This window comes from Mixophyes fleayi, chromosome 8 (assembly GCF_038048845.1).
Source record: "Mixophyes fleayi isolate aMixFle1 chromosome 8, aMixFle1.hap1, whole genome shotgun sequence".
NCBI lineage: Eukaryota > Metazoa > Chordata > Amphibia > Anura > Limnodynastidae > Mixophyes > Mixophyes fleayi.
The window spans coordinates 24555826-24581802 of NC_134409.1; the positions used below are offsets into that span (position 1 = coordinate 24555826).

General features: G+C 41.1%; 1 protein-coding gene across 1 annotated transcript; it reads left to right on the forward strand.

Annotated features, from left to right (window-relative positions):
• The first annotated feature begins 16849 nt into the window (after window positions 1–16849).
• Window positions 16850–24984, forward strand: BSND (barttin CLCNK type accessory subunit beta). Its single transcript, XM_075184031.1, has 4 exons — window positions 16850–17286; window positions 19759–19847; window positions 21911–22147; window positions 23958–24984. The coding sequence occupies exons 1-4, from the start codon at window positions 17110–17112 to the stop codon at window positions 24316–24318; spliced, it is 864 nt and encodes a 287-aa protein (XP_075040132.1). The 5' UTR covers window positions 16850–17109; the 3' UTR covers window positions 24319–24984.
• Window positions 24985–25977: the final 993 nt, after the last annotated feature.

Sequence of the window (25977 nt, forward strand, 5' to 3'; positions counted from 1 at the left end):
AATAGGGGCGTTTTCCATAACAGAACAACATTTTTTCTCACATTTTTGCATTGACATTCTGTATGAAACAGCTGTAATTCCATAGTAATCGTCCGTCATTCCACATTATGACACTTGTGTAGTGGGGTACAGGTGTGGGGGTGTGCATATGCAAAGGGTTTAGTGTGTGGAATTAGGTGATCTGGGAGCAATACTCACAGGGTAAATGAACTCTGCCTGCAGTTCGTCTCTATATCTCACCAACCAGCTACTGTATGGGTGAAGAAAAGATGAAAATCCTCCCAAAATGCTGTCTCTAAGAAGTAGTTTGTTCAACCCACACTAAAAAACAGCTGCGCCAGTCCTATAAACAGTCTATGTGGCCAGGGCCGGATTAAGGGAATGGAGGCCCCTGGGCTAATGGGGCCTCCATTCCCCCGTGAGGGCCCTCCCCCTTGTGATCCGAATTTAAATGGTTTAAGCAGGGGCGAACGGAGGATTGTCGGGGGAGGGGGGTTTCCCCCTGACCCCAAAAAAACCACCCCCCGCGAGAGCTGCTGCGCATGCGCAGCAGCTCCGTTTCTTCAGCGCTGTCCTATACAGCAGCCGCGGCGCTGTCTAAGAAGCGTCCGCGGCTGTGCTGTATACACTACAGCACCGTCGCGGACGCTTCTTTGACAGCGCCGCGGCTGCTGTATAGGACAGTGCAGCTATAGTGGCCACTTAGTTAGCGCGGGGGGGGGGGGGTTTCTGGAGACTCAGAAACCCCCCTTGAGTGCGCCACTGGCTTAAGCTAACGTACTTACAGTTACATTGTATACTGTATATTAGCAATAGTAAATATTTGTGAACCTAGTCACAACTGAGCACTGGATGCATGTTTGCTACTGCTGCTAAATTGAAATAAACTAACCTACTATTGATACTAATGAAACCTACGGAGCACAGTTATAATCAATTATGGTCTAACTAAATGCCAGTACTGTTGAAATGCAACGATTCATATTAGCTATTTGAGATATTCGTCAATATATACCAAAATTAGAACAGCAGGTGTTAGGATTTACAGTGAAAAATAGCTATTATATACCCTATGAGTTTTACGCTGAGTACCAATGTACAGTATATTTGAAGTGCACTAATAATTATACATTCAAGTATTTTACTATAAATTGCCACTATAGGCTTCTACAGGTGCATTTTAAAGATTGCTATTGTAGACTGATATAGATATGACATTTCTTATCAATGACATTATTGACAAATTTCAACTAATTCATATCAGTAGTATTTAATCAGCCCGCGTGGTTGATTTATTTGGAGAAATGAGCGAAAAAAATTGTGGTTATAGGTTGTTTTATTACCACACATTGGATTTCCACTAATTGGATCGAAATATCCCACATTAAAAATATGCAGACATAATTTTCTTTGTAGAAACATCCTTTGAGAACATCCTCCTCCTGTCACTATTAAAACGCTATAATTGTCTTCAGTATTAGACCCATTTTTGTGGAGATCCGCCCATGGTTTTATAATCTTTTTTTTTTTTAAATACGTTTCATTAGTAACATCTTATCTTGAACAGTATTACAAAATATAAAACTCTTGAAAGGTACATTAGTGAGATGACAAATGCACATACAAATTTAACAGTGAGTATGACACTCTCTCACAGAGCTTTTACAAACAAATTCAGCTTCATATCAGCATGGTACCATGAAGATGTTGTTTTGTTTTAAATTATACAAATAAGGGGGAGAAGATAAAGAAGAGGGGCTGAGGGGGTAGTACAAGGCAAAATGGGGGGGGGGGGAGAACAGATTGGGAGGGTTAGGGGAAGGGAGGAGGAATTCACGCTTTTATGTTTTAGTTCAATCTGGTATTTCCAGTAGTGAATTGAAGCAGAGGTTGGTTATAATATGAAGCCCAGTTTGTTGAAGGACACAGAGGAGCCCCTAAACACGCTGGTAATGTGTTCCATCTGATAGGTGTGCCAGATCCAGGGCCGGATTAAGGGAATGGAGGCCCCTGGGCTAAGGGGCCCTCCATTCCCCGCGAGGCCCCCAATGTGAGCCGTCCGCTGCCCCCCACCCCCCGCGAGGACCCCCCCAAGCACTTACCTGTCAGTGCAGTCCTCCGTCCCGGCGCGCTGTAAGCTCCTTACTGAGGAGATCTCGCGAGAGTTCATGAACTCTCGCGAGATCTCCTCAGTAAGCAGACTACAGCGCGCCGGGACGGAGGACTGCACTGACAGTACTCAGCAGCATCGATCGGGCCGGGGGCGCCCCCGCCCCCGACCGATCAATAATGCTGCTGAGGAGTTTGAAGGGCCCCCTGGATGCCCGAGGCCCCTGGGCTATAGCCCAGTTAGACCTCGGGTTAATCCGGCCCTGGCCAGATCCGACCACAGACCATTTGGAGCGTTGGAGGTGTGGGGTTCTTCCAATGGGCAGCTATTTGACAGGTAGCTGCGCTGATTATATGCCGAAGAAGCTTATGGGTGTGTGTTGGGAAGTCTGGGAGAGGTAGAGGCAGTTATACGTGCTTAGGATCGGAGGGCACAGGAGTATCAAGAAATACAACAGAGGGATTGAATGAGACCGAGGTGATATAAACGCTGAGGGGGCAGGCAGTAGAAAAAGTACAGGCATACCAGGAGTTAACTTATCTGGGTTGTGGTAGAAACCTGAGTTATCCAATCAGTAGAGCCGGAAGGGGAGGGGTTTAGTTTCCCAGAGAAGGCTTATAACATATAGGAAAAAGGATGTGACTTCCTCTTGCCGGATAGATTTGTTCACCCACCCACCCATCCCCTATTTGTAGTATTGGTACTGGTACTTGTTTTCACAAGTGGCAGTAAGCAGCCCAATCAGCGGCCATTTTGTTACATTGAAGGCGTAGTAGGCACTCTCCTCTTAAAGGGATTGGGCAATTAGTTAGAATAGCCCTTCGGGGTTAAGGGGCTCCGCTTAGGTGGGCGGGCCTCAGCTAATATGCCAAATGGGGGAGTTTGACATTTTACGCCTAGCCGGGTCCAATTTAGTTTGGACGGAATTTACAACTGGTAGGTGTGGCCTGGATGCTGATTGGTCTGTTTAGGTTGGCCACCAATTTTTCCCCAGCAGGTTCGCCTCTAATAAATTCCTGACTTTTCAAACGCCAATTCAAGTCTCTGTGTCGTTATTTTAGTTTGTTAAGTTAACTCCGGTAAAGGTTAAAGATGGTATAGTATGTGGTCCACCATAAGCGGTTTATAGCTGTTGCTAATGCGAGAACTTCTGTCCAGAACGGGCGCAGTTTGGGGCAGTCCCACCATGTATGTATGAAGGTGCCAGTATGGCCACAGTCTCTCCAACATGTTGGACTTGTTTGAGGGTATATAAAATGGAGCCTAGAGGGAACGTAGTATCATCTATGCAGCAATTTATTGGTGTTTTCTTTGACACAGTATAATCTTTTCAAAGAGTCTACATAAAATACAGAATCATTATGCCAGAAGGTTACAAGTTTTGAAGTAACAAGATATCAGAAAATAACAAAGCAGAACTGTTAATATCTGTGTAGAGTTGTAACAACTTAGTAATAAGCCACAGAGAATAAATCAGAGCATTTAGGACCTGGTTCTTTAAGGAACGTAAATGCTGATATGTGCAGTGTTTTGCGTGAAATTGCTCAGCACGTGCCCGAAAATGAACTATACATCAGAGAACGCAAGTGTATGGAATTTATCTTTGAGCGCAAAGGATACTTATGACAGCTTACAATTTTATGGGCTTAAGCGGGAGGGGAGGGGCGTAATCACATAGGCATTGCACATTAAGGGTGTGCCAAGCTCTAGCACATGCAGCGCTTCCAATTCAAGCTTCGGGCATCATTAAGGTACGTGTTTGCGTATGCGTGCTAGAACATGTGATTGCAACCAGCAGCAACTGTAAAAATATATCCATCCCCGATCTTAATATTATTGTTTACAATTCTCCCGTTTTTTTATTGGTATTCAACATACACCCAGAAGAAATTGTTTAAATATACTATCTATGCTCTTTTGGCATTAAAAATATTTTGATACTGTGACATAAGCGATGGGAAAGTTAGTAAAGGCAAGATATACAGTGGCGCACGCAGGGGGGGGGGGGTTTCTGAGTCTCCAGAAACCCCCCTTGCGCTAACTCAGTGCCAACCATATCGGCACTGTCCTATACAGCAGCTGCGGCGCTGTCAAAGAAGTGTCCGCGGCGGTGCTGTATACAATACAGCGCCGCAGCTGCTGTATAGGACAGCGCTGCCGAAACGGAGCTGCTGCGGATGCGTAGCAGCTCTCTCTCATGGTTTTTTTTTGGTTAGGGGGGGGGGGGAAACCCCTGACAATCCTGCGTGCGCCCCTGATATATACTGTATCTCACAGACTTCTGTCTTGTACGTTTTAAAAATCCCAAAGAGATTGATGTGTTTGGGAAAACTTTCTCAAAGTTTGTTTTCAGCTTTAGGAAAAGCTGGTAAAGGTCCCTGGGGGTATGAATGAAAATAAAAGATGGGCTCCATTCATCAGACCCATTCCGGGTCTTCCAGGTTACCAAGACAATCTGCTGTTAATCAGGAGTTGCACCTGCGTGGTGCTGGTAAAAGGCTGCAAAGCAGCTCCATCAGTCTCTGGGGAGGAGGTCACATGGATTTTTTGCTGAGGAGTCTAAAGTCTCCTCTATTCTGTTTGATCTCCTCTTAGATTTATCCTAACTCCATAACACAGCACAGTGGCCTAGTGATTAGCACTTCTGCCTTACAGCACTGGGGTCATGAGTTCGATTCCCGACCATGGCCTTATCTGTGTGGCGTTTGTATGTTCTCCCTGTGTTTGCATGGGTTTCCTCCGGGTGCTCCGGTTTCCCCCCACACTCCAAAAACATACTAGTAGGTTAATTGGCTGCTATTAAATTGACCCTAGTGTCTCTCTCTGTCTATCTGTGTGTGTGTGTGTGTGTGTGTGTTAGGGAATTTAGACTGTAAGCTCCAATGGGGCAGGGACTGATGTGAGCGAGTTCTCTGTACAGCGCTGCGGAATTAGTAGCGCTATATAAATAGCTGATGATAATGATGATGATTGTAAATGGTTGACTTTGTGTATCACCATTGAGACCATCACTAGAAAGCTTTTTGTTATCAAAAGCCCAAATAGAGGTAGATTATACTAAAAACATTTTATAGATGGGGAAATAAGGCTGGCTGAATATTAGCAAATGTGATACAATTGCAAAGGAAAAATTGCATGATCAAACCCAGGTATCTCACGATTACATCAGCTACTGCTGTGAGAGGCAAAATGACCTAAGCTCACCAGTGCACAAAGAGATATATAAGTGAAATGGAGCTTGGCCAGTTTATTGCATTTTTACATGATAATAAATCTCCTGGCCCAGTTGGTTTAAGGAGCAAGTACTATAAATTCATGAAAAGTAAAGTTTTACTTTTCATATCCAGACGTTTCCAATGATTGCCTAAACACCAATTTCCCTTTCCTAAATGTAATAAAGTGCATACTACATTCATTTTGAAACCTAAAAATAACAACCTTGGCGATACCCTCTTCCCATCCTGCCAGGTAATTCAAATGATCGGGGCACATGGCAGCAGAAAACTGCAGCAGAATGTGTCTATTTAAATTCAATACACAGTTTTATATGTGTATATGCATCTACAATCATGGCCAAAAGGTTTAAGAATGACACATATATTGGTTTTCACAAAGTTTGCTGCTTGAGTGTTTTTAGACCTTTGTGTCAGACGTTGCTATGGTATACTGATGTAACATTACAAGCATTTCATAAGTGTCAAAGGCTTTTATTGACAATTACATTAAGTTTATGCAAAGAGTCAATATTTGCAGTGTTGACCCTTCTTTTTGAAGACCTCTGCAATTCGCCCTGGCATGCTGTCAATCATCTTCACATACTGACTGATGGCCGCCCGTTCTTGCCTAATCAATGCTTGGAGTTTGTCAGAATTTGTGGGTTTTTGTTTGTCCACCCGCCTCTTGAGGATTGACCACAAGTTCTCAATGGGATTAAGGTCTGGGGAGTTTCCTGGCCATGGACCCAAAATTTCGATGTTTTGATCCCGAGCCACTTAGTTATCACTTTTGCCCTGTGACAAGGTGCTCCATCATGCTGGAGAAGACATTGTTCATCACCAAACTGTTTGGATGGTTGGGAGAAGTTGCTCTTGGAGGATGTTTTGGTACCATTCTTTATGTATGGCTGTGTTCTTTCTTAGGCAAAATTGTGAGTGGTCGAAGTGGAAATTTAAAAGTGGCGATATGGAAAATATATTGGGAATGTAAGTGAATGGAATGTAATAGTCTTACAATGAAGTCAGCACCACCATATACATCCTCACTTCCATCACTGTCTATATGTATATTAGTGTATGAGTCCATTGTCCCTGAACCTTCTCACTTTCCTCATAATGGCCATAACTAGGGAAATTGATATTTTAGGTTAATTTGGTTAAACTTGGAGGGAGTGACGGGATATTTTGCCTCAGGCACCAAGATTTGTAGTTACGGATCTGACGAGCAGATTCGCAGGAATAAAAAGTCATAACATGTGTGAGATATTACATGTGCAATCAATTAAATAGGTATTATTGCGCTCTAGTGAAATAAATTATCATTATGTCAGATGTTAGCTGTTGACATAGATCTAGTACTAGACACACTATGCAATCTATTGGTGGTGAGCTCCATGAAAATCCTGCTTGTGTTTGCAAATACCAAAAAAACGTTCCGCTGCTGATATGCAGCTGTTTTGACATATTTGTATAAATTTGTATAAATTACTGGTGCCAACATTTAGTGTATACATATAAGAACAAGTGGCGGGGTTGGAAGTGGTGTTTCATAATGAACATGTTAGATATTTTGTCAGCAGATGGCAGTCTTGGGTGAAGCAAACCTCAATTTCTGATGGAAAGTCTAATCCCTAGTGTTATAGGAGTAAATGCATCATTTAAACCTAGAAAACTTTTGTATAAGAAATTTAAAAGAACGTTGTAACTATTATCCCTTTGTAATTGAGGCTTGTGACTAAGACCAAATTAATCTTCTACTTGATTTCTGAACTTGTGCCTTTGATTTAGTTTATAGTCCTGGAAATGACCCACGGTGCTTGATATCAGGCAAGTTATCATTGCTTGACACAGGAAGGGTAGATTATCTTGTCTGCCCCTTGTACTTGTGTCATAATACATTGATCTCTGCCTTATGCTACATCATAGTCCTGGTGTACACGTTTATATCCGAGCACACACGTCTAAAGCAGTGACAGGTACAATACACACTCCCCAGACTCCAAACTCAAAAAATTACAGCGTAAAACATGCAGCCAAAATCCATATATATCTATATCTATATCTATATATATCTATATATCTATATCTAAGAGAAAAAATTAAGAAAACAGCACCTTTTGTTGCAGTAAGTTAGATCACCTAAAATAGCACCATAGAAAACTAACTAAGGAGCTCCAGCGATATAGGAAAGTAGTTATTCAACAGGTAACCAGGGATATTTAGTAGACTAGACTAGAGTAGACTAGAAGGCGCTGTTTTCTTTATTTTTCCTCTTAAATTTTATCCGGATCAACTCTCTGGTTTCTGATTCAGACTGTCCACTACCAAATAATGGGAGTAGCGCCAGTATATATTTATATATATATATATATATATATATATATATATATACAAAGGCAAATAGGGCAGACTGATAATTTCTCTGGGAGTCTGCAGGCTTAGGCTGCAGATAGGGTTAACTCTTCACTGTTCAGTACATACAGATCTCAGGATTACATATCGAGCACCTGAGTGTGACTTAGCTAGTTAGTACTGGGGAGAAAGCTTAAATAGCTGAACCTGTCTTGAGGGTGGGGCAACCGACGCCAATCAGTGGCCGATGGCTAGTGAGGGGACTGTGCTTCTAGCAAGCAGCAGGGTCACATGGAACTTTATATACTTTGGTTTGTTTGTGTGAATTGCCGGAACTACGACAGTTGCTGTTTCTACCATCCTGACATTCCTTGGGAATTCTGTGTTTGGACATTCTGTGTTTGCTTTTATGGGCTACATAAATAGATTTCTTATACTTTTTCATATTTCTAAGTGCTGACTATTTCATGGTTAGAATTTACTGGATGTTTTACCTACCGCTCTTCATCAACTTTTGGATTTTGAAGATATAGGGGGAAATTTACTAAAGTGCAGTACTAAGGAAACCGTTTTTTGGGAGGTTTACTAAAGAAAAACAAAACAAAACACTGGGAAATCACCATATCACAAAGCACCACATTATAAATCACCGTCCCATTTTTTTTTTACTGAGTATACAGAGCTACAGATTTACAGAGCAGCGATTCCACAAACCGCAGGAAAAAAAATCACAGGAAAACTGACAGAAGAAAATATATGATTGTGAGACGAGATGCTGGGCTATAATGCCTATACTAAAAGGTCCCAAACCTTTTTGCAACAGTGGGTGTGGCAAGATGGTGTGGTTTAGAAACATGTTGGATGGTGCTATGGAAGTGATTGAATTGAGGATTTTGGAGGAGAGGAGCAGGAGGGAGGAAGAGGAGGAGCCCCAGCAGTAGGGTCCGAGCCCCAGCAGACTAGGTGTGTTTAGCTAACTCTCACCCCGTAGCTTAGAACATTACGCTTCTATGCAATATCTGGGCAGCACAATTTGTTATGTGCTATCCACTTTATGGCCACAGATTCATTCCAATCTGTGTGATCACAAGTTGTAGATATTACACCGATGACATTTTCCAGCCACTTTTCTCAAATGTTAAGTGCTCTAAAAAACTGTTGCACACATATATCTGCTTCCCCAGCCAGGAGATTAAAGGTGTCTCTCAATAGGCTCTCAGGACTACCTAATGTCTTGGGAGCTCTAAAACAGACACATATTGGGCTGGGACCACCTCCACACAGAGCAGAGACAAACTATCACACTCTGGGGCATATTCAATTGTCGGCGGAAACACAGAAAATCTCACGCTCCGTGCACTATCACCATTATTACGGTAATAGTGCGCGGAAAAAACGTTATAACGGTAGTTTTCTCACTGGATTTCAGCTCGCAGCTCCCTGAGCCGCGAGCTGAAGTCCAGCTAACTACTACCGTAATAACGGTAGTAGTTTTAACGCCGCGACAATTGAATATGCCCCTCTGAATGTGCAGGTGGTCTGTGATACAAACATGCATGTCATGAGTGGCTATCCTGCTTCATGCCATGATGCTTATATCATGCACCAGTCATCCCTCTATGTCAAGTTTAGGAGAGGGGAAATGCCAGAGGGATGGCTACTGGGTATGTAATAATCAGCATTACTATGTACGTGAACCTTGCTTTATATGCTTAACATGTACTAACTGCAATATATTTGCAGTAAACATAATATGACTGCTGTGTGTCATTTCAGGTCATTCAGGATATGGGTGTCACTCCTATTTATTGGACCCTCTGGTGCCTTCACACACTTCTGCCCAACACATATATAATGAGGTGTGATAGAACTTACCTTTGGACTATTGAAGAACAAGTTCATGCAGGGCCGGACTGGGAGTAAAAATCAGCCCTGGCATTTAAAGCACACAGGTTCCAGATGATAATAATAATAATTACAATACTTTTTGCAAAGTTCATTGTTATACGGTGTCCCGTGGGATACAATGTATTATGCACAGCTTCACTCTATTTCCAGCATAGGCCGCACCAGTATCAGGTAATTTTATGTACAGGACTGCCAAGAGAAATTTGGGGTCTGGGCACAGTGACTTTTTGGGGCCCCCCTACATAGATGAGCAGGAAACAAAATGTGTTGCATCGCGCAGCGGCGGTGCCGAAAACGGGCGCAACCACACATCCCTCACACCTGAGTGTATGCCCACAATTGATATTAAGTCACTATAGAGCCCCCAAATCAAATTATGACACACAGTACTATCCCTAGGTCATATTATGCCACATTGTAGTACTCTCAATTTATATTATGCCATACAATAGTGCCCCCAAATCATATTATGCCACAATAGTGCCCCCAAATAATATTATGCCACAAAGGTACCCCTAATCATATTATGCCTCAATAGTGCCCCCAAATCATATTATGCCACAAAGGTACCCCTAATCATATTATGCCTCAATAGTGCCCCCAAATCACATTATGCTACAGAGTAGTGCCCCCAAGTCCCATTATACCACAGAGTAATGCCCCTAAATCGCATTATACCACAAAATAGTGCCTCAAAATCACATTATACCACAGAGTAGTGCCCCCATATCACATTATACCACAGAATAATGCCCCAAGTCCAAGAAAGGGTAGTTAAAAAAATACATTGCAGCACGAGAAAATACATTAACATACCTGATTATGGTGTGTTCTGTCCTGCTACTGGGTGCTGGACGAGGAGGGAGCCGCAGCTGTCAGCTTAGACAGGCGGTCTGATTCGAGATGTGTGCACCGGCCTGGAGCAGGGGACAGAGGAGGTGAGGATCAGGATAGGGGGGGCAGAGCAGAGTTGGGCAGATACGTGCGGCATATTTAGTAAGGTGGCTGGTTCCTGGGGAGAAGTCAGCCACCAGGAAGCCACTGGTAGGCTAGGTCCGACCCCATTAACTGGGGACTACATTGTCGTGACCAAGGTCCCTGCACAGGCCCATCTAGCCAGCAGCCCTTCTGGCATTTGCCAGAACTGCCAGATGGTCAGTCCACCCCTGGGTTCATGTGACTTGATAAATACTGCTTTCATTTGAAGTGGAAGCAACTAGTAACTGTGCAACCAACTTGTGTTGTCATTGAGCAGCAGCATTTTTCACAATTGAGTTGAGCTCCCTGACTGAGACTGTCAAAAATATATGCCAAGGTCATCAGTGTGCACTTACCAATGCTGTCCATGGAATTTGTACACCTATCGTGGGCAGTGATGTGGACACATAGGTGTTTTACAGCCCTTTTAAGTTGTTGATTTATTTGGCTCTACTGCTGGGTTTGCGTGTGCATAAATTTGGGTATTTCTGGAGTCGGTCATAAGTCCTAAATTTATTCAGCGGCATGGTGCAAATAATCTGCATTCTCCTCCCATGTCCTGTGCAGAGTTATCTATAATACAGTAGTTGAATTGTGCAGAAAATATGGACATGCATGCTACATTATTCTTTAACAGATTTTAATGGCAGCTTTCCTTACCTGTATAGGGTAGTAATTAAAAGTTAATAATTAAGTACCAAGATCTGTAGATCAGACAGCTTTTATGGCAAAAATAGTACACAGGCACAAGGTTCAGATTGCTTTGAATGGGTTTTGATGGCCAACATGATAATCGAGCTACAACAATCCATTGCTACCAGGGTTACCAACCCCTAAAAAATGTATTTACTGACAAGCATTTTTTGCTGACACATTATCATGCAATATTAAAATGTGTCCACATCTGAAAATAGAAGCAACATCTACACCAAAACGGATCAGGGATTGTGTGGTGGTTTACCACACAACACAATATTGACATGATTGACAATACACTTGTGTCTTGTCATAAGGGCTGCACTTTTCACTAACCTCAAATTGTTTACCTATGAATAAATTGTTTTTGTTTGATTTTGTTTTCTTTGCTTCCTTGGTAGATTTACAGACCATTGTCATCCACCAATACTACTTACAAAGTTATATTGTACTGTAAACCTTCTAGAGTAGTTTAGTTACATACGGGGGTAGGAAGTCTTGTGTACTTGACATGCTAGTGCCCCCCACCTGGATACATGGACTGCCTTGGACAATGCCAAATTCCATTTAATGTAAAGGATACTACATCTGTGGCATAATTGACATCGTTAAATTACCGTTTGCCAAGTCTGATGTTGATTCATTCTTCAATACTGAATATAGTTTTTGTATTGCATTTGTTGAAATGATGTTCACCTAGAGGTGTGTCAGCATTAATCACCTGTATTTATATTCAATATATACAACCTGTTGTCTGTTCAGGACAAAGGGCCACCTTGTTGAGTATTTGTAGTGACAACAGTGTAGTTGTCAGGAAACACAAGAGTGCACTCATGTTAATGACAGTATATACAGTGTAAATGCCATGAAATTGGTTGTAGTTTAACATGAAACACTTGTTAGACTTAATGAAATACCAAAACAAATTAAGAACTATTTGATAACTGAGACTTAATTGAGCGAGTGAATCAAGGACTATATGATATGCAAAATACCAAACTGTTCAGAAGACACTAAACAGGAACAACATATAATACACATTTTACCATTGGTTTTGAAATACATTGAGCCTGATTCATTAAGGAAAGTAAGGCAAAAAATGAGTACTTTTTCTCCAGGACAAACCATGTTACAATGCAGGGGGTGCAAATTAGTTTATTATTTTGCACATAATATAAATACTGGCTGTTTTTTCATGTAGCACACATACTTGATAGCTCTATTGTTACACTGAAATATAAAGTTGATCTAGGACAGACCCTACAGCAACTATAAATCTGCTGTCACATTTTAAATATACATCCCCCTCCAATGCAACATAGTTTTGCCAAGGTGCAAAGTTACTCTTTTCTCTTGCTTTACTTTCCTTAATGAATCAGGCCCAATGTATTTAAAAGTTTCAAAAATATATAAAGTGAACAAATTATAGGCCACTATTTACTCACTTCAAATTTCTTATAAACTACTTTTTTTTTAGTTTGGACCAAACTAAAAATAAATTTGTAAATTGAATAATGTAATCAAAGTTTTTCACAGGTGTTGTTGGTGTATCTGCTTTAACTATTTTTGCATGAGAAGTGACCAGTTGTTTTTTTAACTTCAACATTAACAACAGGATATCTTAAAATGGGATATATCAGTGAATTTTCTTTATATTTGAAAGCACTGACCTCATTAGCAAAATAGCTGGCTTGCCACCATAGTGAGATACATTATTTCTTAGTATAGACGTTTCAATTTCTTCCACTAGACACCTTGGGGTAAATTTGTCAAGCTATGAGTTTCGTCGGGATTGAAAAGTGGAGATGTTGCCTATAGCAACCAATCAGACTCTAGTTATCATTTTGTAGAATGTGCTAAATAAATGATAACTAGAATTACCACCTTGAGATCCATTCTTAGGTCTAGGGGTTGCTGTTGGGAATGGAGGTTCTCTAATACTGATGTAAAAATGGTGTTATGGCTTCCTCACATATAAATGTCCCCTTATGATTCGATCACATCTATCCACTTTCTTTGCAATTTTTTTACTTTAATAAATGCATGAAAAGTGCATTAAAAATAGGACCAATTAGAGTCAATGGTGCCATTCTCACTATAGCATTTCATATTTTAGAACATACCACTCCCTATTTATCATGCTGCAATTACAATAGGTTTTATTAATACAAATGCAACATGAAAAGCACACACATTAAAAATGATATAGCATGCAGTAGTTTTCATGCATTTTAACCCATTTTCTCTATGCATATGTGTGAACGAGCCCTTAGATGGGCTCTTTTGTGTTAAGCCAGCGGTTTTCCTCTATTTTAATAAGTAATTGTCTACAGTGTTGCATAATATTTGGTGCACAAATAACACAATACATACCTGCAAACAGTCACGATTTTTAGACATCAAAGGGACTTGGGGAAAGTGTGAGATCTCACTGGAAACAAGAGAAGCATGGGCAGGTTGGTATGTGATTTGGGTGGATTTGACCAAATTTATTCTGATTTTAAAGTTGGGAATGTGACATGGTATTATTATAATAATAAAAATAATCATTATATCAGTAGAAGGATGGTTACACCACCTGCTGCTTGTGTGTTTGTTTCCATCTGCCTCTATGTCTGTAAATTACCTCACTACTGGGCACTGTGATGACAATCTGCAAAACTATTCCTCATTTCCATTGACAGTACCTGATTTTAAAGATGGCCTTCTAAAACCTCTGGGTTTACAGCAGCACTTACACCGATCAGCCACATTATTAAATCCACTGACAAGTGAAGTGTACTTGTTACAATGGCACCTGTTAAAGGGTGGGATATATTAGGCAGCAAATGAGCAATCAGTTCTTGAAGATGATGTGTTAAGGATCTGAGCCACTTTGACAAGAGCCAAATTGTGATGGCTAGACAAATGGGTCAGATCATCTCCAAATGGCAGGCCCTGTGGGGTGTTCCCGGTATGCAGTTATTAGTACCTACCAAAAGTGGTCCAAGGAAGGACAACCGGTGAACCGTGACAGTCATGGGCGTCTGAGGCTCATTGATGCGCATGAGGAGCGAAGGCTAACCCATCTGGTCCAATCCCACAAAAGAGCTACGGTCACACAAAGTGCTGAAAAAAATAATGCTGGCTATGATAGAAAGGTGTCACAACATACAGTGCACCACCTTCTTGCAGACCAAGTATACCCCCCTTCTTGGCATTGGTATTCCCTGATGGCAGTGGCCTCTTTCAGTAGGATAATGCGCCCTGCCACACTGCATAATTTGTTCAGGAATGGTTTGACGAACATGACAAAGAGATTAAGATATTGATTTGGCATCCAAATTCCCCAGATCTCAATCTGATTGAGCATCTGTGGGATGTGTGGGAAAAACAAGTCCGAGCCATGGAGGCCTCACCTCGCAACTTGCAGGACTTAACAGATATACTGCTAAGGTTCTGGTGCCAGATACCACAGGACACCTTCAGAGGTCTTGTGGAGTCCATGCCTCAACGGGTCAGGGGTGTTTTGGCGACATGAGGGGGACCTACACAATATGAGGCAGGTGGTATTGTGGCTGAACCGTGCACAGTATATACTGGATGCATTTCTCAGTAGCTGTTATCATGTCACATCAGTTAAAACCAGGCTTGTATTTTTGATTTTGCCAACCCCCTCCTTATCTCACCATCACTACTGGGCTCCAACCTCCACAACATACTCCTGTATAAAAGAAATACATGTATTCCACCAGTCATTAAATATAATAATTGTTTATTCTGCCAGTTATTACGTGGTGAGTAGTCAGTGTCCTCCTCCTTTGCATGTGATACCCTACCAGGTGCCCCTGGGTAGGTTACAGAAATTTTGGCAGCTCTGCTCACAAGTGCTGTTTGGTTTATGCTGCTAGCTAAAATACAATAAATATTGTATAACCTTACATTTATCAATAACACTTTTCAAAAACGTGTATTCAACGTCTACGGCTGACAGTACTCTATTTTACTGAATTATATAGATGTGGATCTCTAGATATTTCCACTAACATGACATGGGTCACTTCTGAGTCCAGTGAGCCTGATCTAATTACCAGGATAGCGACAAGGGTGGCTGAAGGTCAATAGAAGGAAATTAGAATTTCTATGAGTCTGTGTTTGTTTCTCTCCTTTGCACTTGGCTCCCACTTTGAGGAGAAATTGGAAATCCAACATAGGTCTGTGTTAATAGCGGTACAAATGTGCTTCAGCACTCATCCAATCATTGGAGGCCCTGCATATAATGTGATACCATACACTACCCCGTGTTGTTCTGTGCCTTATATGCCGGCTATAAAACATATTCAATCAATGGTCACATGTATTAGTGTTTTAACATTAAGGAATCAAAATTATTTATTTTTTAATAAAAAATACAGTTTTAAAACTTCTTTTCAAGAATGTTTGCAATTAAACTGCACACTAAAACAACATATAAAATGGGGTACATACAATGCAGAAATCCATACTCAACAAAGCACTGAGTATCCTCAACAAGCCAGAATCCTTTTGTAGGCATAGACTGTCCAATGGATGAATCAATCACTCCTTCTGCCAACGAGGCAATGATCTAGTCCAAATGTCACCCCTCTTTCAGTGTTAAACACAAGTACAAAGATCGGCAGTGAATTGACTTATCCAGCAGAATTCCTCCAGAGGTTATTGATCAGGATTGTAGCCATGGTTCCTGTATAGTCTAACAGGAACCATAATCCCCAGCCAGTCTTCCCAATCCAAAGCTTGTTGGCTTCCAGTCCCAGTATGTTATGCCCCTCTCTGATTCCCATGATGTTGGGCTCTGGGTATTGGAGGAGCCAGCACCTATTAGTGGCTCGTATCTCCTGGGGGTGGTTTAGATCTCGTCCTCTGGGACCCCTGCTGAAAGTGGCTCCCTGAAGTCTAGAGATAAAGGTACATACAACATGGGTACCAACCTTGTTCAACAAAGGGGCATAACCATGCCAGATAGTGACGAGCGTTGGCCTCCTGCTGCTTAATATCTTTTAGGGCTATTTAGAGCTCTAGGCCAGCAAGTGGTTGACCATTATCGCACAACGTCCGGGTGCCGGTAGTAGTAGCAGTCGGTGTCTAACCCACTTGGGGCAAAGGGAGCCCTGAAAGATCTAGGAGATATTCATGAGAACCATCCTATTATTTCTATAGGGGCTGGTGTCACCACCTAAACATTGGGCACTCTGTGAAATGCATAATTGATATCCTGGATTCTTTTGAGTGTTGGTTCAGCCCACAATATCGTTGCCTACACTTATGATACGCAGGCTTGAAACTGGTCTACACAAAAATGTGTAAAAGCTATAATGTTGTATACATGTATACACATCCAAACTAAAAATGTACTGATTAAGAAAATTGGTGAAGAAAGCAATGTATGATCTCCGGCAGTAAAGTGTTGCAGGGGTACGGCGTGACTGCAATAAACATATAGGGTGAGTGGAATATATTATGGCAATATCACCATCTGCAGTGGTATGCACAGTGATTCATTTATAAACACAACAGATTGAGGTGTAGACGTTTCCCAGGTATTTATACCTCCAGGGAAGGTTAAAACAGAGGTGTGCAGTCCAGCATCACTGGAGTGGAAATCTCAGAAAACTATTTGCATTCATTGCTGAGCCTTTAGAACTGGCTTGTTCAACTTTGGGCAGGAACGGGCTACGTCTGATTGGAGAAAACCACTAGTTGTAAGCTAGTTGTAAGTGTCTGACAGACACGGAGGAAGGTACTGACTTTATCCCTCTTTCCTACTTGGACGATATCACTTTTCCTACTAATCCCAAGTTCATCTTTTTTTCTACTTTTCACTGAAAGGACATGGCAGAGGATAAAACATTTCGCTATGGACTCATTGTACTGGGCTTTTTCTTGATTATGATTGGCATGTTCATTATGAGTGTGGATAAGCCTCATATATACATTACATTCTGCACTATGGGTGTCTTCATGGTGGGTGTCGGAATCACCTGGAGCATCTGTCAATGTTACCCCAAGGTAGGTAATGTGCACTGGTTTTACTATCTTGTGGGGGGAAACTAGCAGGTGTAGTGCTGTGAAAAAAAATGATTTGCAGGAACAATGTTCCTTAGAATCTGCAGATGCTCAGGAAGCAAAGGGTAACATTAAAGTACTTAAATCTATAATAACAATTGTCTTATATAAAGAGCTGCAAATAATGTTCTGTTTAAAAGTTTCATAATTCCAAAAGTTTCATAAATGCAAAAGTTCCATTTTCAGTATAAATGTAATGCAATATAAACACCCTCACATCTGTTGTTTTCCCATTTAAAAATCAAATGAGAATCTTCTTTTCTGCAGTAGTTCCAATGGAAATACAAATTAAGTAATGTGAATAAATGTTTTACGCTTAGAATATAGCTGCAAAGCTAATGATAAAAGCTGAAAGGGTCAATATGCAAACAGCAAGTCAGAATCAACTAGCTAATGCTACTGATAGTCATCATTGTGTATCGTTGCATCAGACTTTCCATACCCATAAGAAATACTAAAAAGTTGGACTTGGTATGCACTTTCACAGAAATATGGTACCCTGCGGTGGGCAACTTCTGATTGACAGAACTGTTCTAACATACAAGAAAAAGTAAAACGGTTCAGTCCAAATACAAACTGGTTACCAATAATTATCTTTTGGTCAATAACTGTGCTGGGTGAGAGACTTGGGGCTAAATTTACTAAACTGCAGGTTTGAAAAAGTGGAGATGTTGCCTATAGCAACAAATCAAATTCTGGGGCCTGATTCATTAAGGATCTTAACTTGAAAAACTTCTTATTTCAGTCTCCTGGACAAAACCATGTTACAATCAAGGGGTGCAAATTAGTATTCTGTTTTGCACATAAGTTAAATACTGACTGTTTTTTCATGTAGCACACAAATATCAACTTTAAATGTCAGTGTACAAATAAGCTATCAAGTATTTGTGTGCTACATGAAAAAACAGTCAGTATTTAACTTATGTGCAAAACAGAATACTAATTTGCACCCCTTGCATTGTAACATGGTTTTGTCCAGGAGGCTGAAATAAGAAGTTTCTCAAGTTAAGATCCTTAATGAATCAGGCCCCTAGTTCTCATTTATTTAGTACATTCTACAAAATGACAGCTAGGGTCTGATTGGTTGCTATAGGCAACATCTCCACTTTTTCAAACCCGCAGTTTAGTAAATATACCCCTTAGTATGACTAGTACTATAATACACAGGTAGCTACAAAGACATTACATTGTTAGATGAGAGGAGGGTTTAGTTCACCCTCCTCAGCACTACAGTAATATTTTGAGCTGCAGCATACATAAGAGATTAGAGTGGAGTCAGAGTAATCAGTGGAATATTCCAGTGCAGAGGGTGGAGGGTTGCAATAATCAAGCTGGGATATAATTAGGGAATGCACCAGTAATTTTTAATGTATATTCTCACCAATCTACAAATCAATATAAATATTTGTTGAACATTAAAAAACAAATTATATATTTTTTGCTTACTAGATCTATTAACATGGTATATACCACTAATATATACTTCTACAAAAAAAATATTAATTTTTAAAAATGATTTCCCTTTTTAAGCTGCCCCCAAAGCCTCACTATAAGCGTACCCTGGAATGATGATAACGTGTTTAGAGGAAGGTTAGAAGGAGGAGAGGAAGGAAAGAGCGAAGTTAAAGTTCAAATAATGCTGAGAAAGAGAGAAGAGATAGTGGAGGAGAAGGAATGGGGTCAAGGGAATATAAAGTAAGTTTTGGAGAGGAGGAGGAGGAGGTGGTGGAGACGGTTTGTTTTGTGAAAGAAGAAAGTGTGAGTGAGGAGATTGGCCAAGCAGCATGCAATGTATAAAGGACATGATTAGGGGTCCAAGTGTGATGTATGAAGGGCCTGATTAGGGGTCCAAGCCACCCTAGGCTAATAAGTTTGTTTGCACACCCTCGCCTTCCACGCCAGTCTAAAATGTGGCAGGGAAAAATAAACTCATACCTAATTTAAAGATATAACTTCCTTCACTCCCCCCCCCCCCCACCGTTGTTTATGTTGCCGTGTGTCTTAAAAATTTTGCTCAATATATATAAATATATATATATATAGATACATAGAGATATATATAGATATCTATCTATCTATCTATAGAGAGAGATAGATAGGTAGATAGATAGATAGATAGATAGATGGATAGATAGATAGATATATACTTGCCTACTCTCCCAGAACTCCCGAATTCTGGGTAGGTCTCCAGGACTCCTGGGAGAGCAGACAAGGCTCCCACATCCTGCCCGTCGGGAGCTACACACAAGGAATCGCGTCATTTTGGCCCCACCACCGCGACAAAATGACTATGCTGTTGGCGTGGCCAAAGTGACATGACCAAAATGTCGCACCCCACAGCCTCCCACCACTCCTCCCAAAGTTGGCAAGTATGAGACTTATTGAGGATGCATATAATTTATATTATTCTTACAGATCACCTTTACTCCTGTGGACATGGAAGCTGTTCCTCTATCAGAGAAGTCTCTTATGTATTCTACTGCTGCAACCCCAGAGAAGCAGTGGTATGTCATCTATAAAATAATTCAACCGTTATAGTTGTATATGTCCTTAAACATTGGACAGATCATCACTCATCACATTGTAATCCAAGGTCAAACATTATTACAATGTGTAAAATGTCAAATATGCAGAGTTTATCTACCAGGGACATCAAATTAAACCTGAGCAAAAATAAGGAAGTTTATGATCAGGGATAAGGAAGGAGTTAGGTCTTGTATATAGAAACATAAAATGCAGATAAAGACCAATCGGCCCTTCTAGACTGCACTTTGTTTAATTCAGGGTTTATACTAAGGATTAGAGATGAGCAAAATCATTGTAAAATTTTGTGCATATTGTGTTTTGCATTGGAACAGGCTGTCACGCTTTTGCTGTTACATCTATAAATAATGCCCAATGCAGCCCTACAGTCTCTGATTAGAGTTGGGCTGATGATGGTCAATGGCGGAACAAACACCTCTGCAGGGGGTGTGGCCTCTATGGGAACTGGAGGTGGAGGTCTGACCCATACTTGCCTACCTTTGGCAAGTTGTATCCGGGAGAGGGGCATGTCTAGAGGGTGGTAGGGGGCGGGGCACAGCGAATTGTGTCATTTTAGCCCCGCCCCCACATCAAATATGCCATTTTGTCACAGGGCGGGGCCAAAATGAGGCGATTCACTGCAAATCGCGTGATTTTAGCAGGATGTGGGAGATTTGCCAGCTCTCCTAGGAGTCCGTGAGACCGACCCGAATTTCGGGAGTCTCCCGGAATGTTGGCAAGTATGGTCTGACCAAAGCCTCAGACGTGCAAAACGGAGTCTCTTCTGTGCATGCGTGGGTCTGTTGCATGTGTAGTGTTGCCCCATTGGGGGGTAAGTCGCATGCTCCAGATCCATCCATGCTTAGAAGAGCACTGTCTTTGCTAGTCTGAGAGCAGGGGCATGGATGGCTCGAGCTGTATCGCAGGGCCCTCCTCCAAATGCTTCTGTGGGGTCTGCCGATGCCCCTGATGATGGGCAATTAATTCCGCTGTGTGGACTGGTTGGGGTAGGTTTGGGAACATGCAAAATGTTGGATCCAAATATTTCATGGAACAGTTTTGAAAAATGTGCTCATCCCCACTCGGGGGAGACCTTTGTTTATCCCAATCTTGTTTAACAGGCTTATTTATTAACAAGCGGCAAGAACAATGGTTCTTTTTTATCGCCTCAATAATCTGTTGTCACCGCAGTTTATCAATAAAACGTACTGCTTCACTGGGTCCAGCTAGACCCCGCATGCGCAGTGGAACTATAAGCCCAGACTTAGGCTTTCAGTTCCACTTACTTAAATAAATAGTTAAAGATAGATTAAAAAATTTAAGAAAAATAACAATTGCCCATTAAAAAAAAGCTTTATTAAAACAATACAGCATTTTATACATTCATTTTCTTCTGTTATTTCCATCCTAATGACAAGTGTTGTGTTGGTACAGTTACCGCCGCGATGCCTGTTACATTGACTTACCAATGGCAAAACTATTGCCAGTAAAAGCCAACAATGGCGGTAACCTCTTGATGACAACACCCATATTCTCTGGCCGTAAAGGCTTTTTTGCCCTTTGGGAAATATAGCACAAAATTATTTTTCTGTTGTTTGTTCCGCTTCATCTACTACGAGTTTGCTCCGGGAATCTATCGCTCTTTCAATATGAATATATAGATTTTTTTAACATGTTTGAATCAGGTCTGCAGCACAAATTCACCCGTATTCATGAGTACACCCATGGGGTCAGCACGTCATATTGCAGCGACTGTGGTGGATTTCATAACCAATACACAAGCATAAAGAAGTGGAAATGACACTGTTAGAGGTGTTATTGGTTTAGCGGGTGGTTTAGAACCTTATTGGAGATAAGCTTTTTGTCGGTGGTGACCATTGGACACTTACCATAGCTTTCAATGAGAAAGTGGATTTATATACAAACATAAATAATGGGTGATGGCCTGTTCAACCAATTAAAGGACTGGCCCTTACGGGATATGTTACATGATAAGTCCATTAAGAGACTTCCCAGTAATGATGCAGAATTTGTTTCTTATCAGGTCTACTGCGCCTTACACAAGCAGTAAGGAAGCTGAGCGCTATGAAGCCACTCTACCGTCTTATGAACAGATTCAGATCAAGGTGGAGGAACCTGGAGAACCTATGTTAGACCAGTCTATACCTCCTTTCCCACAACCCATGTTGGTGGAGTTCTCACAGCCAAAGGTGCAAGCCAGGGTGGAAATACACCGGTATTCAGTTGGCAAGGAGGAGAATGCAGTGGCAGAAGCTATCTGGTAAGTAGCAAGAGTTTGTTTAGGATATACTATTAACATACAAAAAAGACTGAACCATGTATGCCAGAGAGCAAGCCATGAACCGTACGGATAAAAGCCCAATGTGTGATTTTGATGATGTTTAATATATCTTCTGCCCCCTCCCTCTTCGGTTTTTACTTGTAGACCAAGTTCATTTTCCCCACTAATCATTAAAACCTAAATTATATTATAATACGTTTCCTTTCATACCTCTCTTGTGCCATTTGAGTAATCAAATACACAGTCATTAACATCACAAATCCTTATAACTGACAGTATCTTAGTGATCAGGTTTATCCATGAACCCAAGAAGGATAACAGGGAATGGGGGGATTTGGTGAAAACAATGAAGTGAGCAGAGTCTTATTAATTTATGTTATACTGCTCATATAAAAGGTTATTACTAATGTTAGCTCCCCAGCCTATACTCTTATTAACTTTATTATAAAGGCTATTTATTATTTTAGTTAGTGTATATTGTTGATTGGATACACATTATAAAGGCTGCTCTGCTTTCCAGCCACATCGATATGATTGTTGTTGCACAAAGCTATGGGTGCTGTGTGCTGAAAAACAGTTCAGTTGGTTTCATTGGCTGATGCCCACAGTCTGGCCGAGGTTGTGGTCTTTGGACAACTATACTAACTTGACTTTTTGTCATCTGGTTGTTCAGCCTAATTGCTGTGAGATCAGATCAAATTGGTGATGTACTATGTGTGTGAATTAGACTCCTATCTGGTCACTCAGCACTAAGGTTCAGAGACTAAATCTATATGTACACATTTATTGCCCCTTCTAAGGTAAACAATGCCCTCCTTAGGCTGGCTACACACTAGAGGGTTTTCAGCCGATTATCGGGCCAATCAATCGAAATACGACTGTTCGGCCTGATATTGCATTATTGTGTACCACCACTTACAAGGCTCTCTCCCACTCTTCTGCCCCTTATATCTCTAACCTCCTCTCCATTCACACTCCTGCCCGCTCCCTGCGCTCGGCCAACGACCGCCGCCTCTCCTCCACTCTTATCACCTCTTCCCATTCCAGAATCCAGGACTTTTCCCGTGCAGCCCCCTTCTCTGGAACAACCTCCCTCGTTCCATCCGTCTCTCTCTCCTACTCTGTGCTCCTTCAAACGTGCACTCAAAACTCACCTCTTCCTCAAAGCCTACCAATCATCCACTTAACACCCATCTCCTCGGCTCATTCTCTCCTCTCTCACACTGCCTCAACTGGCTCCCCTTGTGCCTGGTCTGTTTACCCTCCCTTAGGATGTAAGCTCACATGAGCAGGGCCCTCTTCCCTCCTGTCTCCTCCTGTTCTTCTGCTCCGTGTCTATTGCATCTGCCTGCCTGGAGTTTCTGCAGTGTTGGTACTTTTTGTTTACTGTTCTGTACTGTTATACCCTGTATAGTCTACTGTTTGTGCTGTATGCGGCGTTGCGGAAATCTTGTGGCGCCTAACAAATAAATGATAATAATAATATTGTGTACATTGCAACGATGAGCGATTATTGCTTCAAATCTCATCATATCGTTTCATTTGATTTTTCAACCAAAATTTTAAACCAAACCAAACTATAGATAACACATGGGGAGAACATTTCTGTAGTGTGTACCCAGCCTTACCTAGCAGAGATTGATGACTGCTGACACATAATCTCTGGTACAAGACACATTTTACCCTTGATTATGTATTAGTGTAAATCATTACCCTACTCTGTAACAATGGGATAAATTTGTGTTAGAATTTTTGTTCATTGAATAGACGTTACTTTATTTTTGTGTAGCCAGCCTGCACCCCTTGCCTCCCTGAAAGAAGACACCAACCTGACACCATCCGATGATGGAAGAAGTAGCGCTTCCTCTTTGCACAGTTCTGAGGACTGGCAGGATGAGGCTGCCGCTGTGCACCGTCATGGGATTGAAATGGTAGATGCCCAGTTGTGTGACGCCATCTATCCAGATGTACAACAAGAAAGCTGCCAACTTCCCAAACACCAGGAGCGTTACATCAGTAAAGAACACCCAGGGAACGTATCGTTCACACTGGGTCCCACTCAGGACTCTGACGCAGATTATCTGTTTTATGGAATTAAGGATGAAGCAGGTCATTTAGTGGCGGGTTCTGAATCAGACTTTGATCAATAATCACCAAGCAGACAGTGTAGATGACCACATAGATCAGTGTTAGCTAACCTGTGACACTCCAGGTGTTTGTGATACTACAAGTCCCAGCATGCTTTGCCAATATATATCAGCTTATTTCTGGAAGGGTATGCTGGGACTTGTAGTTTCACAACACCTGGAGTGTCACAGGTTAGCCCACACTGACCTAGATAGTTTTATTTTGTGAAGCCGAGATCAGAATTCCATCACAATATAGACCAATATTTATAAAAATTGTGAGTATTTTGTATCTAATATAAGGCCCTGTACACATGGGCATTGACTACTGAATACTGATATTCACTGGAAGCGAATGCTGAGTATTTGTATATGGGACCATTCACTGACAATTATTTCTTGGACTACCTTCAATAAAACACGTTTTGCAGCATTTAAGAAAACGCGTTCAACACCTGCTTTCAACACCCATATGTTCAAGCCCTTATAATCTACAAATTAAAAAGAATGCTGGAATCAAGATAATTAGCAAAAGAGGGAGGGAACTAATTATGTTTTGTTTGTTCTATGTAAATATCATGTAAAATAGAATTATTGTGTTCATTAATTCAGAATTTTAAAATATTTTTTTTTAATTTTCACAGTCTTATCTAGCAATATATTATTGTTATATGATAATATGTCATTTTCATTTGCAGTCATAAATGCTGTAAAATAAAATATACTAGTTGAAAGTGACAATTATAGGCTATTCATAAATGGTAAAGTAAGACCATCGATTCTCTAGATATTTACATATATAAACATTAGTTGGAATTATTTCTTGAGTCAGGGTAGAGTTCAAAACCACTGCAACCAATCAACAAGTAGTTTGTATTGAAAAAGAAAGCAAGCAAGCCTCTAATTGGTTGTTCTGGTGTAGTGCCAATTTTGCACTTATAGGCAATGTTAATAAGCAAATCCAAATAGGCTACAAGAGAACAGTACCCCAATGCCAAAACCCTTGTAAAATGGTGACTCTTTGAATAGCTCTACCAAACTGTAGAAAGAAGGATTATTCTTGTTAGTCATTAAAAGGGGCTCTAAAAATATAAATTACTGTGTTTTTTATTAAAAAATAATCATGAGGAAAATGTTTTCTTTAGGTCCAATATACACATCCAAATGGTAGTATTTATTTGATATGGTAATATTAAAATTTCTGGACGTGCCTTAGATTTTCAATTAATAGAATGAGGTTAAATCGTAGAAACAAGAGAGCTTACATACACTGAAAATAGGTCCACTGGGCACTGGGGGTAGGAGAAATGTGAGTTTCTATATAGAAAAGACCTGTAAGGCTAAAGGGAGGTGGTGATTTACATGTTTATAACATCTTCTGTTTGGTCAAACGCTACTGAGCTGTAATCAGTCACAGAAGCTGACTTTATATCCACTATCCTGAGCTAGATCTATCTGCCCATGCTCCACACAAATGCTCCCATATACATATGTAACGGTGGATAAGGACTACAGACGGAAACATTTCCACTTTCAAACAAATTGTTTCCATTAAATCTATTCAGTGGCGCACGCAGGGGGGGGGGGTTTCTGGGTCCGCCCCCCTCCGCTAAAAAGTGCCCTAGATTGGCACTGTAGTATACAGCAGCTGCGGCGCTATCTAAGAAGCGTCCGCGGCGGTGC

Bases quoted from the DNA above. Each gene is read 5' to 3' on its own strand.
- BSND (XM_075184031.1), top strand. From the start codon at position 17,110: ATGGCAGAGGATAAAACATTTCGCTATGGACTCATTGTACTGGGCTTT. The intron at 19,848-21,910 runs GTATGTCATCTA...GTTTCTTATCAG, and splicing joins GCAACCCCAGAGAAGCAGTG to GTCTACTGCGCCTTACACAA. The intron at 22,148-23,957 runs GTAAGTAGCAAG...ATTTTTGTGTAG, and splicing joins GCAGTGGCAGAAGCTATCTG to CCAGCCTGCACCCCTTGCCT.